A 14,070-nucleotide genomic window follows, 5' to 3' on the forward strand; every position below is an offset into this window, starting at 1 on the left:
GTGAAAAATAGCAATGGACATGAACTACCGATATTCCAGTACAGTACTTGTTTGTCAATGAATAAATTATAGCAATGTTTATAAAATACTTCAAAACCATACAGCGGCTTCATTTACGATATGCTATGTCCAGTTACCATCAGTCGTTCCTTTCACATGGTATACCTACATGACCATTGACAATGAATAAAAGATAAAGATCTTATTGTCATCATCAATTTGATTTTCAAAACCCTAGGGAGCAAATTTCAACTTCCTCATCGAGAGAAGCAGGCCCCGCCAGAAAAAGTCACGCAAGATTCCGTGGAGGAAAGTCTACCACTTACAAAAGATACCATGCAAAATGACAAAGTACAGGAAATCAAGGTAACATTATAGAGCATTTTCTGCTAGAGGGGGTTGGTTAATTTGTTTTTGTAATAATCCAGAACACTGTCATCGCATAACTGTGCTTTCTGTTGAATGGTTTTTGATTGTCATCTGTCATGGTGACTGCGTAACCTGTTCACCTGACTCCCTGTAAACTTGTCTCACACTCACCATTGAGAACAGTGGGTTTTAGCATGGTTGTGAAGGGATGTTGATGCAGTGTCAGATTGCAAATCAGCGTTATCCAGGAATGAAAGAAGAGAAGTACATTATGACAGCAGAAAGTGATTTCATGTGCGGATATACATCATGAATGTTTTCAAAACGCACTCAGCAGCATATTACATTGCCATATCGCACACACTTTACTAAAGTTCAGATGCAATGGGTGAACTTAGTTATTTTGATGATTTTGCTCATCAAGTTGAGCGATTTCCTTCAGAGCAATTATTGTTTGCAAGTAGGTTGTCAGATTCCATGTGTAGGAGGGAAACCTGGTCTAAATTCTGGATTCTGTGTCTCCACAACCAGGCAGACACGAACACTCTGGATAGTGTACATTCACATGGGCAGGACATCCCGCATCGGAAGTCAAGTTTTAAAAGGAGGATGAAGACTGCCATTGGTCTGAAGAAGAAGGTAAGGACACTGTGTGTTCTGTTATATAGTAATTCAGGGTTAGACTTCCAAACTTACCGTCTGGCTTTTTAGAAAGACTTAATGAAATGCTCATATATTTGACTGCATACAGTACGCATGTGTGAAAGCCAAGTCCACATTCCATTTTATCATTGAATTTTGATCACAGCTGCAACAAGTTGTTTGTACAAGACAAAACTTGTTTTTTTGTGATATAAGAAATGACTGAAGAGCATTTCTATGGCATCAGAAGATTCTCTTCTCCTTCAAGAAGCCAATCCAGAAATCTAAAAAAAATTTTTTCATCACGACTAACAATGAGTATCCAAAATCCATAGTATGCTTTGCCTGAGCATCACAGAGCGTTGTTAGGATTCAGGCAGAATCGGAGGATTGGGAATACTGGTACATCTTCCCAGGACATGTTTGCAATTTTCAGCATCATTAAAAGCGCCATCCTTTACGGTGTGTGTGGATCAGTTCCAGTCGCAATCACCTGAATGACTTCAGTGAGAATTTCTAGGTCAACTGTTTTCTGACATAGGAGTTTGCCCTCTAAAAGTATCGACTGGGCTTTGATTTTGTTATTGTCACAGCGAAAGGAAATCTGCAAAGTGGAACATCAGTAAAAATGTTACATAACTGTAAATTTCATTGTTTTAGGGGGAAATCAGTGAATTTAAGGTAGAACGCACCTCGGGGACAGACATTCGGACTCTCAAACTTTTACAATTCTCTTCTGATATACCACATGTTGGGGTTCATTTTAAAGCTCTTGGTGAATGAAAACTTTTCACCGGCTCAGTTTTTTTCGAAATTCAAAAATTTTTATATTTCTCCATAGAGTTAACACAGGGATGGCGGCCATTTTGAATTTCTAATATCGGTAAATCTTGGGTGATTTGTTTCTCTAGTACCAAAATTTGCACGGTGACCACTATTTTTATTCTTGATTTTGAAAGAGAATGATTGAAAGATCCCTTGAGGAAGTTAGAGCAAAAGTTTAAGTCTTTCACTTTCGAGGTGCATATTACCTTAAACCCTACTTGAAAGTCTTATAAATCTTCAAAGCAATGAAATTAAAAGTTCCCATGAAAGTCGGCAATTTTTACGGTTACATATTTTGTGTATGTGTTCATTGTTTGACCATTGGGTGTTCATCATTGTTTACCCTGTAGCATTCAAAGGAAGAGGTCGCCCTCGAAGACAAAACCAGCAAGCTGGGAACAAGCAACGGTTCAATAAGTCCCTCATCGGAATACGAACTCCACTGGGCACGGGACTGGAACAGATCCGTGCCGAATGTACGTGACAGTCGGGATGCGCCGTTGCTGGGCCATAAACGATCCCGAACTCAGTCAGTTTCTGATATAGCATCGAACACTTTACCCACGGGAATAGGATTTAGTCGGTGTGCATTAAGGACAATTTCAGAGGATAAACTGTGTCAGGCCAACGGAGACACTGGTAAAGATGGTAGCCGGGACATTCTAAGCAGGGACATCATGGCTGAAGAAACTCTCTCAAATGTTAGCAGAGATGGTAAGAATTTGTTTTGTTTTTTCCCGTTCAAAATCGCCCACACAGCTACAATATATCATACATCGTATTGATAAAAAAGTAGCCTATTTTCTGAACAGCAAACTCTGTTTTCAGCAAACATTATTACTACAACTCTTTCTCAATCTTAATTAAGTTACAGAAATACCACTTGGTATTTTCTAAACAGCAGGTTTTTGTTGTGCAGTTGAGCCCTCACATTTATTAAATGCAATCACCATCCCCTAAACTACTAAAATCAAATTTGTCTCATATGATGAGATTTTATTGTTCAGATCTGGGTATTGGCCGTAAAGAAGCTTTTGAGTCATTATTAGTGAGTTGAATGGTCTTTTGAATTTTTGCGGTCAGTCTGTCATTATGAATATGTGACATAAAATCTGTCATTTGCTTTGAAAAGGCAAAGGAAAAACTATAAATCTGTGATCTGTGTCATTAGATAATTAGGTAACCTGCAAATGCAAATACCGTTCATGGATTTGTTATGTTGTAAATTTTAATACCAAAGTTAATGATGAACTGAGGAGTAGGGTCTGAATTCTTTGCTAGATCACTGTATACCAAATTTTGTCGTTCAAAAATCTATGATTTGTTGATTGGAGATTCACCGCCAGACAATGAAATTGTGTTCATGTGCAGTTTCTATGTGTAATATTAGTAAGATGAAAATTTGTAAACTGAGCAAATCGTGACAAGATTATTATAGCTGTATCTTGAGACATTTCTGTCCTTGTACAACAGAAGTAAAAAAAAAAAATTTAGAATCAATGAAATGAAAGGCCCCAATGAATTGGAAAGCTGTGATTTCACCTCTACAGAGTTGTAGGTTGTGTTTGTCCTCAGGGAGACACCAGCAGATCAAACCTTCACACGTTTGCTGAAAAAAAATGCATTGAGAGTTTTCTCAATAAAAAAGGCATGAATAGAACTTTACGACTTTCAAATTTAGGTTACTGATTAACCAAGTGCCAATTTGCAAAATTGGACTTCTCAATTATGTCTTTCCACTATACGTTATACATACCGGTAGGTGACAATAATAGAACGGGGATGTAATGGCCCAGTTGGTAATTAGGTTGACCTTTCATAGATGGTGCCTGTCGTGATATGTGAGATAGATGTCCTGGGTATCGAATCGTGATCCGCTGGTATCCATGGCAACAGAACATGAAATAACAATCATGCGGGTTTGTTTTAGCAGTTTCAAACTGAAATGACTTACATGTACACATCAACCAGTGAAAGAAATATTTTGTATTTCATTGCTTCAGTGAGATTTCCTTTCATGATGCAATAAACTCTTGAAAACATTCTCCACTCAGATAGCTTTGTACGGCAAGGATAATTGTTGATAAATGAAATTTGAAACATTTGAAAAGATCTCTGTTTTCTACAAATCTGTATTCTGATACATGCATAGAGATATTATTACCAAGGATGGTGACATTTGCATAATCAGCTTAATAGTAGAGTAAAATTCACTCAATTCCGAGAAAAAAGATTGCAGTCGTGAGACACTCAAAACAAGTATTTAAGACGTGCTACTGTCGTAGCCTTTGATGTGTGGGATCCAGGAAGGGTCTGAAATGGTATCGTTGGAAAAAGACTACCACACACAGTAGTTTATGTGGAGACACAATGTAAACTTTCTATTAGGGAATGTGAACATGAGTTTATGCGTTTTGTTTCCAAAATTTCATTTCATCTCAACATCTTGATGTTAGGAACCTCTGCCAGGTGATCTATTGAGCGAATATTCTTTCTTACAACCACTGTGTTATGATATAATCTGTCAAATTCAAAATAAGAATATATGTCTGTAGCTTATAATACAACCGTGTGTCTACAGAAGAGGGTAGGGAAAAGAGAACTAACTGCATGCTAGGTGCATGGGCATCTGTTGTGGAGGGGCAATACCATCCAAGCTTATTTTATTGTAATATGTTTTGTGTCAGGGAGTTGGGGAATTATTACATATGTATCACAGTTTACTTGCATCTAATCGCGCGCGTACTACCTGTATTTGCACTGCAGTGCAATACCAAAAACATTATGCCATTCCTTTATGTAATGAGTATTTACCAATTTTGACCCGGAACTATTTTTGTTTGTAAACACAAAAAATGTCGTCCACAAGATTTCATTTCACTTTGGTTCGATGCTAGTTATAGTAAAATGCATGACCTTACCGATCAAAAACTATGACAAAGAAAACTGCATGTACTTATTATAGTAAGAGGATGATTTTTATTATCCGGAAGAGCAGTTTGTTTTTCAGCGAAGCAAAAACATTGACAATGGGCGACGTCCGTTTCTAGCTCCATGGATACACAGTGGCCACCGTACCACGGCGGCCATCATACATCGAAACACATGTAATTACGGGCGCAGTGGAGCCAATTAAAATTTGCAGAGACGTTTTTGCCAGTAGTTTTCTCACCGGACATTCCCTTTTTGCAATAGAAAGTCACTTTTGCCTGCAGTTTATTCTGTGCTTGTGTGTCCACACACTATTGATAACAGCTCTTGTGTGCCACGGTGAACACTGAAATTTGATCGTTCGACAAGTTACGTTTGCCGTATCTTACTCTTAAATTTCCCGTAAAAATCTTCAAACTGTTATTTGTATCGATCATTTAGAAGAATTTCAAGCTCAAAATGTGAAAAAATCAAAAGCGTTCCATGCTCAAAGTTCTCTTCGTTTGGCTATCTTTGGCATGTTGCTACTTACGTATGTGTGAGCGATCGCAAGCAGCGTTCGAGCCCTCCGACGTTCCTCTTATGTCATCATTGATAAACAAGTAAACAATAGTTTAGCCAATCAAAATAGAGGGTGTGGCGGCGTTGACCAATGAAAAGTGAAAGCTGATTCGATGCCTCATTACAGTGATGTCAATGTTATATAACTCCGCAGGGTCGCCCTGAAGCTTTGACAGACAAGTAGTACGCACGACTAATCGTCGATTCTCTCGATAAATGATGCAAATAAAAGATAGAACATATGTAATAATAACAGAACCCATGGCCTGTGAGTGCAAGCGCACCGTACTAGCGGTATTTGCGGTATTTGCACTTTGTGCAATTTGTGCGGTATTTGCACTCGTGCTGCGGTGTATTCGGTGGCAGTCCTTTCACTTGTTCGCTCGTGAAAGGACTGCCATCGAATACACCGCAGCACGAGTGCAAATACAGCTAGTACGGTGTGCTTGCACTCACAGGTCATGGGGTTCTGTCATAGTATTTTATTCATACACTGTATACTTTCACAGACAAGTCTCATCGTCAGCATTTTGAACATGTTGCATTTTTTTTGCTTCAGAAAGCAAAAACTTGAAAATAATAAATCAGATATTTTTCTTTTTCATCCTTCCTGAAGACAAACTTAGGCATTCATTCAACAGTGGGTTGCCGGGACTGCGCATGGAGTATGTCCAGGTGAACTTTGAAACCCATCCAAAAGCCAACAAAGCTTCACACAAACTTACCATACCCAAGAGATACGCCAAGATGTCCAAGGAGGTAGGTCACATGACTATCACATGATTTTGATTGCCTGTGTACCCCATGTCAGATCATGACAAGCTCGCCAAAAGTGCAGTGTTTATAGTACACCAGCTCACCAGAAAAGACTGTTTATACAAATTCCAATTTTTGAACTTATTCAGGTTTTCAAGAACACAGTCACGTTTTTAAACATTATCTGATCTGTATATTCACAGTTACTCTGCAGAGTAAGCATGGTATCTTTGAAGGCTAAATCTTATTTTTTTTTCTGAGAGTAGAGAAAAGGCAAGTGTTCAAATAGCTGTTGGTACAAATCAAGGAGACGTCTGTGTGGTTTAAAGTAGATGTACTTTTACAGCATAAATTATTCACTGGAATTTTATTTCACTATTTTTGCTGATAGATAAAATATGCTAAGTTAAATCTCAATGCATACGTTAAATAACTTCTAAATCAGTTAACTTAAAGCAGTAAATTTGAAATGTCAAACATCAAAATACTGAAAATAAATCCTGTGAAAACTAAAATGCCAGTAGCTTTAACTTTTGATGATTTTTTTACCATTTCTGTTTGTGAATGTCAACTTCAAGTTCTTGTTCTACTCCTCAAAGCTTGTGAAGATACCGACTCTATAGCTCGTCAAAAACAGCATCTATCATATAGATTGAGCTGAGATTGTTTACATTTGAATTCTAGTCCGGACCAGAATTCACTTGTCAACAAAAACAATGCAGTCCACAAATGTACAGGCTGAGTTGAAAAGCTGAATACTGTGTATCTCAACATGCTTTGGGGAGTAGAACAAGAAACTGTGGTTGACATGCTGAACAAAAATAAAGAAAAAAATCATCGTAAGATACAACTACTTGCCGTTTATTAATGTCATAGTGAATACTTTGTCAAATGAATATTGAATAATATTGATATACTCGATGATTTACGTACTGTTATGGGTTTTTTCTTGCTTTCTAAGGAGTTGATAAGAGAGGTTCTCGTCTCGGATACAAATCTGAATGAAGAGAAGAAGTACATTAAAGAACTGGAGGACTACATTGATGATTTACTCTTGAAAGTAATGATTGAAACGCCCAAGATTCTGGACGTGAACTACAGACCTCATCAGCCGGGTACATCCTTCACTTTGTGAAGTCATTCACTTTTTTATTGAATGCTTTGTTCTTTGTTGAGAAACAGAGTAACCGGTAATCTGTTTTTTGGTCAAAAGATATCGGCTCATGTTTGTTAAACAGATGACATCATTGTTTTGGTTTTTTTCAAAGTATGATCTGAAAATAGAAGAATAGGGAAAGTTTATTTGTTGCCATGGCAATTGCATTTGATGTCAGTTTCAGTCTCTGTTTCTTGACGACACAATCATTTATCACATTTGTCACATGATAGTCATAGGAGCCATTAAAAAATAGTAACTTGTTTATCTGTAAGTCTCTAAACGGCCCAGGAAGATATGAAAAGAAAGAATATTACATGTAATGTTTTCTGAGATAACATGCACTATTTATGGCACTTGGCACAGTGTGACGTTAAATTCATAAATTTTGCAACATTTATTTGGATGAAATGAATATGAAGTCCTGACGTTAATTTGCTCGTCAATGATAAATACCTTTATATTACTTGGGAAAACTGTTTCTGATCAACAAGTTCACAAAATTTCAGTGAATATTGATGGTTGCTGGACTAGAGAAACCTGTATTGGGGTAGATTTAACAAACTAAAGGTCCAAAAATGCTTAGTCGGAGATGTAGCAACTAATCCATAACTTGTAGAGTCAACCGTAGCTTGCCTTGCTTGAGCTTTAATCACTTCAAATGTTGGTGCACATGGAACTCAAAAACAGAGAAATTGAAATGCACATTATTGGTAAAGGGCAAATGTACATGTACATATGGGCTTGAAATAGACATCGGTGTTCATGGTGGAATATGTACATTACACCTCCAACTTTTAATAGATACATCAGCCCCCACCTGTTTGAAATAATTGGCTCAGTGCTTTCTGGGGGTGTACGCATACAGCTTGTTAATAACCATTTCATGGTTTAATATTTTTGTGTCCTTTAAGAGTGAGAACGTGTGAAACATATGAGTGCTGTGGAATACAAAGAGAGAATAACAACCTTGTGGCTAATTTATGGCTGTATAAAAATAGTGTTGAACACAATAGCATGAAATGGAGGTCACAGGCACAGACAACCAACAATGGCTTCACAAAATATCAGAGGAGAATCACAGCTCTATCTTCAGATCAAACTTTGTCAAAAATTGTGATCAGAGACATAGACGTACATCATTTCAATTGGGAGATATTTTTGAAAGACAGAACTTTACTTCTACCACACTAACTGGGTACTGCCTGTCAAGTTGTGGGTGTGTAGATTCAAATGTATTATGTAAGAAACAAACTTGATCACCCTGCATATGTTATGAATTGAAACAAATGACTGGTATTGTCCTATTATTAGTAATCTCAAACCAGGGATGTATGTTAAAAGTCATTTCATCGTGTTTTTTTTTAACCAATGATGCATGGGATGATATTATCGGTGTCATCAATATATGGCAATTAGAACTGTTTTATAGATTGTGCTAATTTTAGATGTGGCTTAATTTTGTTCTTTGAAAGAACGACAGATGCCTCCTCAAGATTTTACTTGTTCTTGGAATACAGGCCACTGTCTGGGTTTGACTCCAGACTGGAACATTTATACATCGTAAGGGGCTCTGTGACCTCCAACCTGTGTTAGAGCATCTGCACTCGACTGAATCTCCAGTCTGGGAATAAGGAAACTGAGAAAAAGGGGTTTTAATATTTCAGATTTATAAGGGCAAAGCTGTAATTTTGCATTTGTTTTTGTGTACATCATGACAAGGAAGAATTTCTAACACATAAGATGAGTAATAATAAGTGCAGTGTAGTGATCTGTCGGACGTTGGAGCTTTTACTGTGGGTGTACAGTTTTAGACAGGTTTCAGTTGCTTCTGGTGTGTGCTTACCGTATGGAGAGCCACATGAACAGCGCCACCAGTGGCCAGATTTTCAATTCTACATGCGTATGTTTTTGTTCGGAGTTCAGATATAAAAGCCATAGCAGTTGTTTCTATTAGGTGTAAACCAGTCTTGAAAAATACAAAGGCATTTGGTTTGAAATGTCAGTTCAGAGATGTGTGCAGAAAACCTCAAGAAATAATTTTTTGAAATCTGTGAATATTGTTTTTAGAAAAAACCATTTCCTGTGACACTAATTAATTAGGGGCCCAAGCCTACCGGCTGGGCCCCTATTGGTTTTACTGGAGTTCAATATTCTTCTTCTTCTTCTTCTTCTCTTCTTCTTCTTTCGTTCTTCCGCTCCTTTTTTGGTGACCTAGAACTCAAACACCGCTCACCGCAGACTTCTAAAACTTGCAGGGCTAATAGGTATCTATAAGGTCTCGTGCACCTGGGTATGCAAATTTCGATGGTCACGTGACCTGGCGGCCATATTGGATTTTTCAAAAACCTAAAAACGGCTTCTCCTGATGATCTAGGGGTCTGGTAAATTTGAATTTTTTTCTGAAGGAAGCATGACCTAAGGTCTTCAGATTTTGTAAATAAATGGCGTGCGGTCACGTGACTTTGGCCGCCATATTGGATTTTTGAAAATACCCATTTAATCTTTAAAATCTTCTTCTCAAGAACCAAAACACCGTTTGAGCTGAAATTTTACTCTTGTCATCCTTAGAGTGATCTCTTTCAAGTTTGCGAATAACATTTTGATCGGTCATGTGATTTGGCCGCCATCTTGGATTTTGCGAAAATAGCAATTTAATCTTCAAAAATCTTCTTCTCAAGAACCAAAACACCGTTTGAACTGAAATTTTACTCATGTCATCCTTAGAGTGATCTCTTTCATGTTTGCAAATAACATTTCGATCGATCTCGTGATTTGCCCGCCATATTGGATTTTGCGAAAATCGCAATTTAATATTCAAAAATCTTCTTCTCATGAACCAAAACACCGTTTGAGCTGAAATTTTATTCATGTCATCCTTAGAGTGATCTCTTTCATGTTTGCAAATAACATTTCGATCGATCACGTGATTTGGCCGCCATATTGGATTTTGCGAAAATCGCAATTTAATCTTCAAAAATCTTCTACTCAAGAACCAAAACACTGTTTGAGCTGAAATTTTACTCATGTCATCCTTAGAGTGATCTCTTTCAAGTTTGCAAATAACATTTCGATCGATCACGTGATTCGGCCGCCATATTGGATTTTTTTAAAATACCCATTTAATCATTAAAAATCTTCTTCTCAAGAACCAAAACATCGTTTTAGCTGAAATTTTACTCATTGTCATCCTTAGAGTGATCTCTTTCAAGTTTGTGAATAACATTTCGATCGGTCACGTGATTTGGCCGTCATATTGGATTTTGCGAAAATCACAATTAATCTTCAACATCTTCTTCTCATGAACCAAAACACTGTTTGAGCTGAATTTTACTCATGTCATCCTTGGAGTGATCTCTTTCAAGTTTGCGAAAAAGATTTGGATCAGTCAAGTGATTTGGCCGCCATATTGGATTTTGCAAAAATTGCAATTTAATCATTCAAAATCTTCTTCTCAACAACCAAATACCATTTGAGCTGAAATTTTACTCATTTCATCCTTAGATTGATCTCTTTGAAGTTTGCGAAAAAGATTTCGATCGGTCGCGTGATTTGGCCGCCATATTGCATTTTGCGAAAATCGTGATTTAATCTCTAAGAATCTTCTCCTCCAGAACCAACACACCGATTCGACTGAAATTTGACATGTAACATCTTAAGTGTGATCTCTTTCAAGTTTGCGAAAGGCGTTTTGATCGGTCACGTGGTTGGCCGCCATATTGGATTTTCCGTAAAATATAAAATTCCAAGTGAAACATACAGTAACCTGTAGATGATGTTCAAAATCCTTCTTTTTCAAGCTCGAATTTTGCACATAATATCATAAGTGCAAGATTTTTCAACCATGTTAACCGCTTGGGCCCCGCAACGCTGCTTGCAGCTTTAATTAATTTTAGAACCAGAGGTTTCGTATATCCAGTCTTTCATGTTTGCAAAAATTGTGAGCAATAGTGAATTGGAGGGAATAGTTGTTGCTGCTGTCACCCAGACTATTGTCTGGTGATCTTGTTAGGCTTGCCAGGACTTGATCGGGAAAAAAGTTTCATTTTTTTCACTGAACAATACTTGCCACAGTGTTGTGTGTTCTCTGGAAATCTTTGCAAGGAAAGGTGATTCAGTAAGTGTTTTTTGTCTTGCCTTAAATTCAGCTGGATTATCTGAGGGAAAAGCTGTCAAAATATAATGATACAGTACAGATTTACTAGCAATGCATGTCAGTGACAGTTTTCTCTGACGAGATGAAATTCTGTGTCTCTCAAATTTCTGAACTGTTGCATTATTTTTCATAGTTTATTGCGTAAAGTAGGAAAGGGAAACTTATCATAGTCAAGTATGTACATGTAATACTCAAACGTATACGTCTTTCATCTTTTTAAATAATCGACAGCTGTAGAGCGCCCTCATATGTCATTGTAAGATATATTTGAGGGAGATGTGCACGTGTTTTGTACTATGTATATATTGAGATTTTCTTTTCTTCTTTCTTGGACGAGAGTGCAGAATTGTCTCTTATTTTGGGTGAGTTCTTCATAGATTTTCCAAGCACAACTGTTCAGGTTCATTACCATTGGATGGAAATAAGATGAGAATATATTTTGTATGTTTAACAACTAATGTGTTTAACCACTTTATTTTAAGTAGTATTGTAGTTTGTACATACTGAACTTTTGGGTTCCCTCTCCCTGCAGTGCGCCCTCTCAGTTATAAAATTGACTTGCCACTGACTCAAGAAAGTTCTCTCTGATGTGAGACATGTTCTCATATTACATGTGCTGGTACGCGGCTAGTTCAAAGAAATTTCTGTGTGTTCTGTGAGTGAGAAGGCACTCTGCTCCCCAAATTGAAGGGAAAAAAGTTTGACAATTCGTCCGATGTGGAAGAAATTGATACATGACACTTTTCTGCTTCAGGTAACAATTCATCCTCAGGGTCTATTCATAAAGTGACGTTCATAACCAAGTGATATCTGATCCTTTAGCATTCTCCCAAAAATATGAATAATTCACCGAAAACCTAACTTGTAAAATAGTTGAATTCAAAGATTTGGCCTCAGTGGTGTTATATGTGTGAGACATTGTCATGTTGGCCTTCTTTGGATGAAGCCATAATGACAGTGCAAATGTAAGACATCAAAATTTGTTTGGGGTCTTTTATGGACAAAGTTTTTTTCTTGCCAATCATAAAATCAGCTGTAGTTAATGATATTAGGATCGCAACTTGAATTTTCATGAATTTTTTTTCATATGCATTGCTGGATTTAAGGTAATATGCCCCTTGAAACTAAAAGACTGACTGTTTGCTAAAATTTTTTTAAAGTAAGCTTTCAACCGTTCTGCATTTTATACTAACTGAAGTATTGTGTCCATGGCAATGTGCAATATTTTTTAGAATATAAATATTATTTTCGCAAGTCAGACCTGTCGCTTTCCTTGTTGACTGCCTTCGAGACTTTGTTTGTAAATTTTATATTGAGTTTGTTCATAGTTTTATTTATTTGGAAGAGATACTGGTTTGTGCATATTAGCTCTTTAATCTTTGTTTTTGTATTTAGAGAAGCATTCTATTCCAACGTCTGTGTGTATTACGGAGTTCTTTAAAGTACTATTAGTCATTTTTGTCTGCGTCAAACCTTATTACCTAATTTACAAAAACGTTTTGTTCTGAGTTTATTTACACAGTTTCGTCAAGCCCATATAGAAGGTATATTTAATGGATAGATTTTTTTTGTGATGCAATCACTGAATTTTATGAGACTGCCAGTGACTTTTCAGGGGAGGAATCGTATGGGGGGGGGATATGGTAATGAGTGATCTTTGGTCTGTCTGTCCTCAAGGGAGGTCTCTGTTAGTACGTCACGTTTTACACTAAACAAAGTAATGGCATATTGCGTGTTCCCTCGCAGATTTTCTTGTATACTGTATGTATGGAAATGTAATGTATAGAACCTTCCCATGTTGAGGTCTAAAATTTATTTGCATTTTGGTTTGCTGCATAGTGAATTTTATTTTACCTTTGTGCAATTTCTGCAAAAGTGTTTACAGTGCAATTTTTTCTGATGTCAAAACTCTCGTACATCAATTTTATCTTTGGGTCATCCTGTGTTTGTCATTTCACAACTTTTCACAACTTTATCCTGTGTTTGTCATTTCACAACTTTTCACAACTTTGTCCTGTTTCATTCCACGGTCTGGATATTGAAGGAAGATGAGTCATCGCTAGTGCCGGATTTTAACCTGGCTATGAACTGCTTGTTAACAAAACTTTAAATTAGAGCGCTGATAGTGACATTACCTATCAACAGTAATATGTGTTGTAGTCAAGTTTTTTTGTAAATCATAGAATAGTTAATGTGGTATTTTTTTATCTTATGAATGTCATTTTCTGCCATAGTTGTTTACAAGAGATGAAGGCAATACATTTGAATTTCAAAATTAGCAACTTTTTATGAGCCTGTTTACCATTTGTATGTTACTAAAAGTACTGTTTTTTTCGCTGCTGGTATATTTCATTGTGCATTCAATCATGCAACTGGACAAAGTTCAAATGTAAATCTTCAGCTCTTCTGTCCACACAACTGTTAGTCGTCCCAGCATTTTTCTGATTTTTTTCTTCCCACACAAACAGAGGCTGTATAATTTGCATTTGAATAAAACGGTCATTTTTTATAAAGAAGTAATAGAAGGAGAATTGAGGGCCTTCAGAAAATATTGGCTCAGATTTTTCATGGAATAAAATGATTGTCGGTTCATGTCCATTCCATTTCATGCTACATGCTAACAAATGTTCTTTTGTTTGAAAATCGTAGATGTTGGTGTAATGCGTGATATTTA

General features: G+C 36.9%; 1 protein-coding gene across 1 annotated transcript in view; it reads left to right on the forward strand.

The window, feature by feature from the left end:
• Nucleotides 1-8,192, forward strand: part of LOC139140300 (rab11 family-interacting protein 2-like) — a 50,118-nt gene extending 41,926 nt beyond the window's left edge. The window contains exons 5-9 of the mRNA XM_070709456.1: nucleotides 239-366; nucleotides 901-1,008; nucleotides 2,187-2,550; nucleotides 5,945-6,087; nucleotides 7,046-8,192. Coding sequence (XP_070565557.1) covers nucleotides 239-366; nucleotides 901-1,008; nucleotides 2,187-2,550; nucleotides 5,945-6,087; nucleotides 7,046-7,219 — 917 coding nt within the window. The 3' untranslated portion in view covers nucleotides 7,220-8,192. The remainder of the gene's footprint in view (nucleotides 1-238; nucleotides 367-900; nucleotides 1,009-2,186; nucleotides 2,551-5,944; nucleotides 6,088-7,045) is intronic.
• Nucleotides 8,193-14,070: the final 5,878 nt, after the last annotated feature.

This window comes from Ptychodera flava, chromosome 9, assembly GCF_041260155.1.
Source record: "Ptychodera flava strain L36383 chromosome 9, AS_Pfla_20210202, whole genome shotgun sequence".
NCBI lineage: Eukaryota > Metazoa > Hemichordata > Enteropneusta > Ptychoderidae > Ptychodera > Ptychodera flava.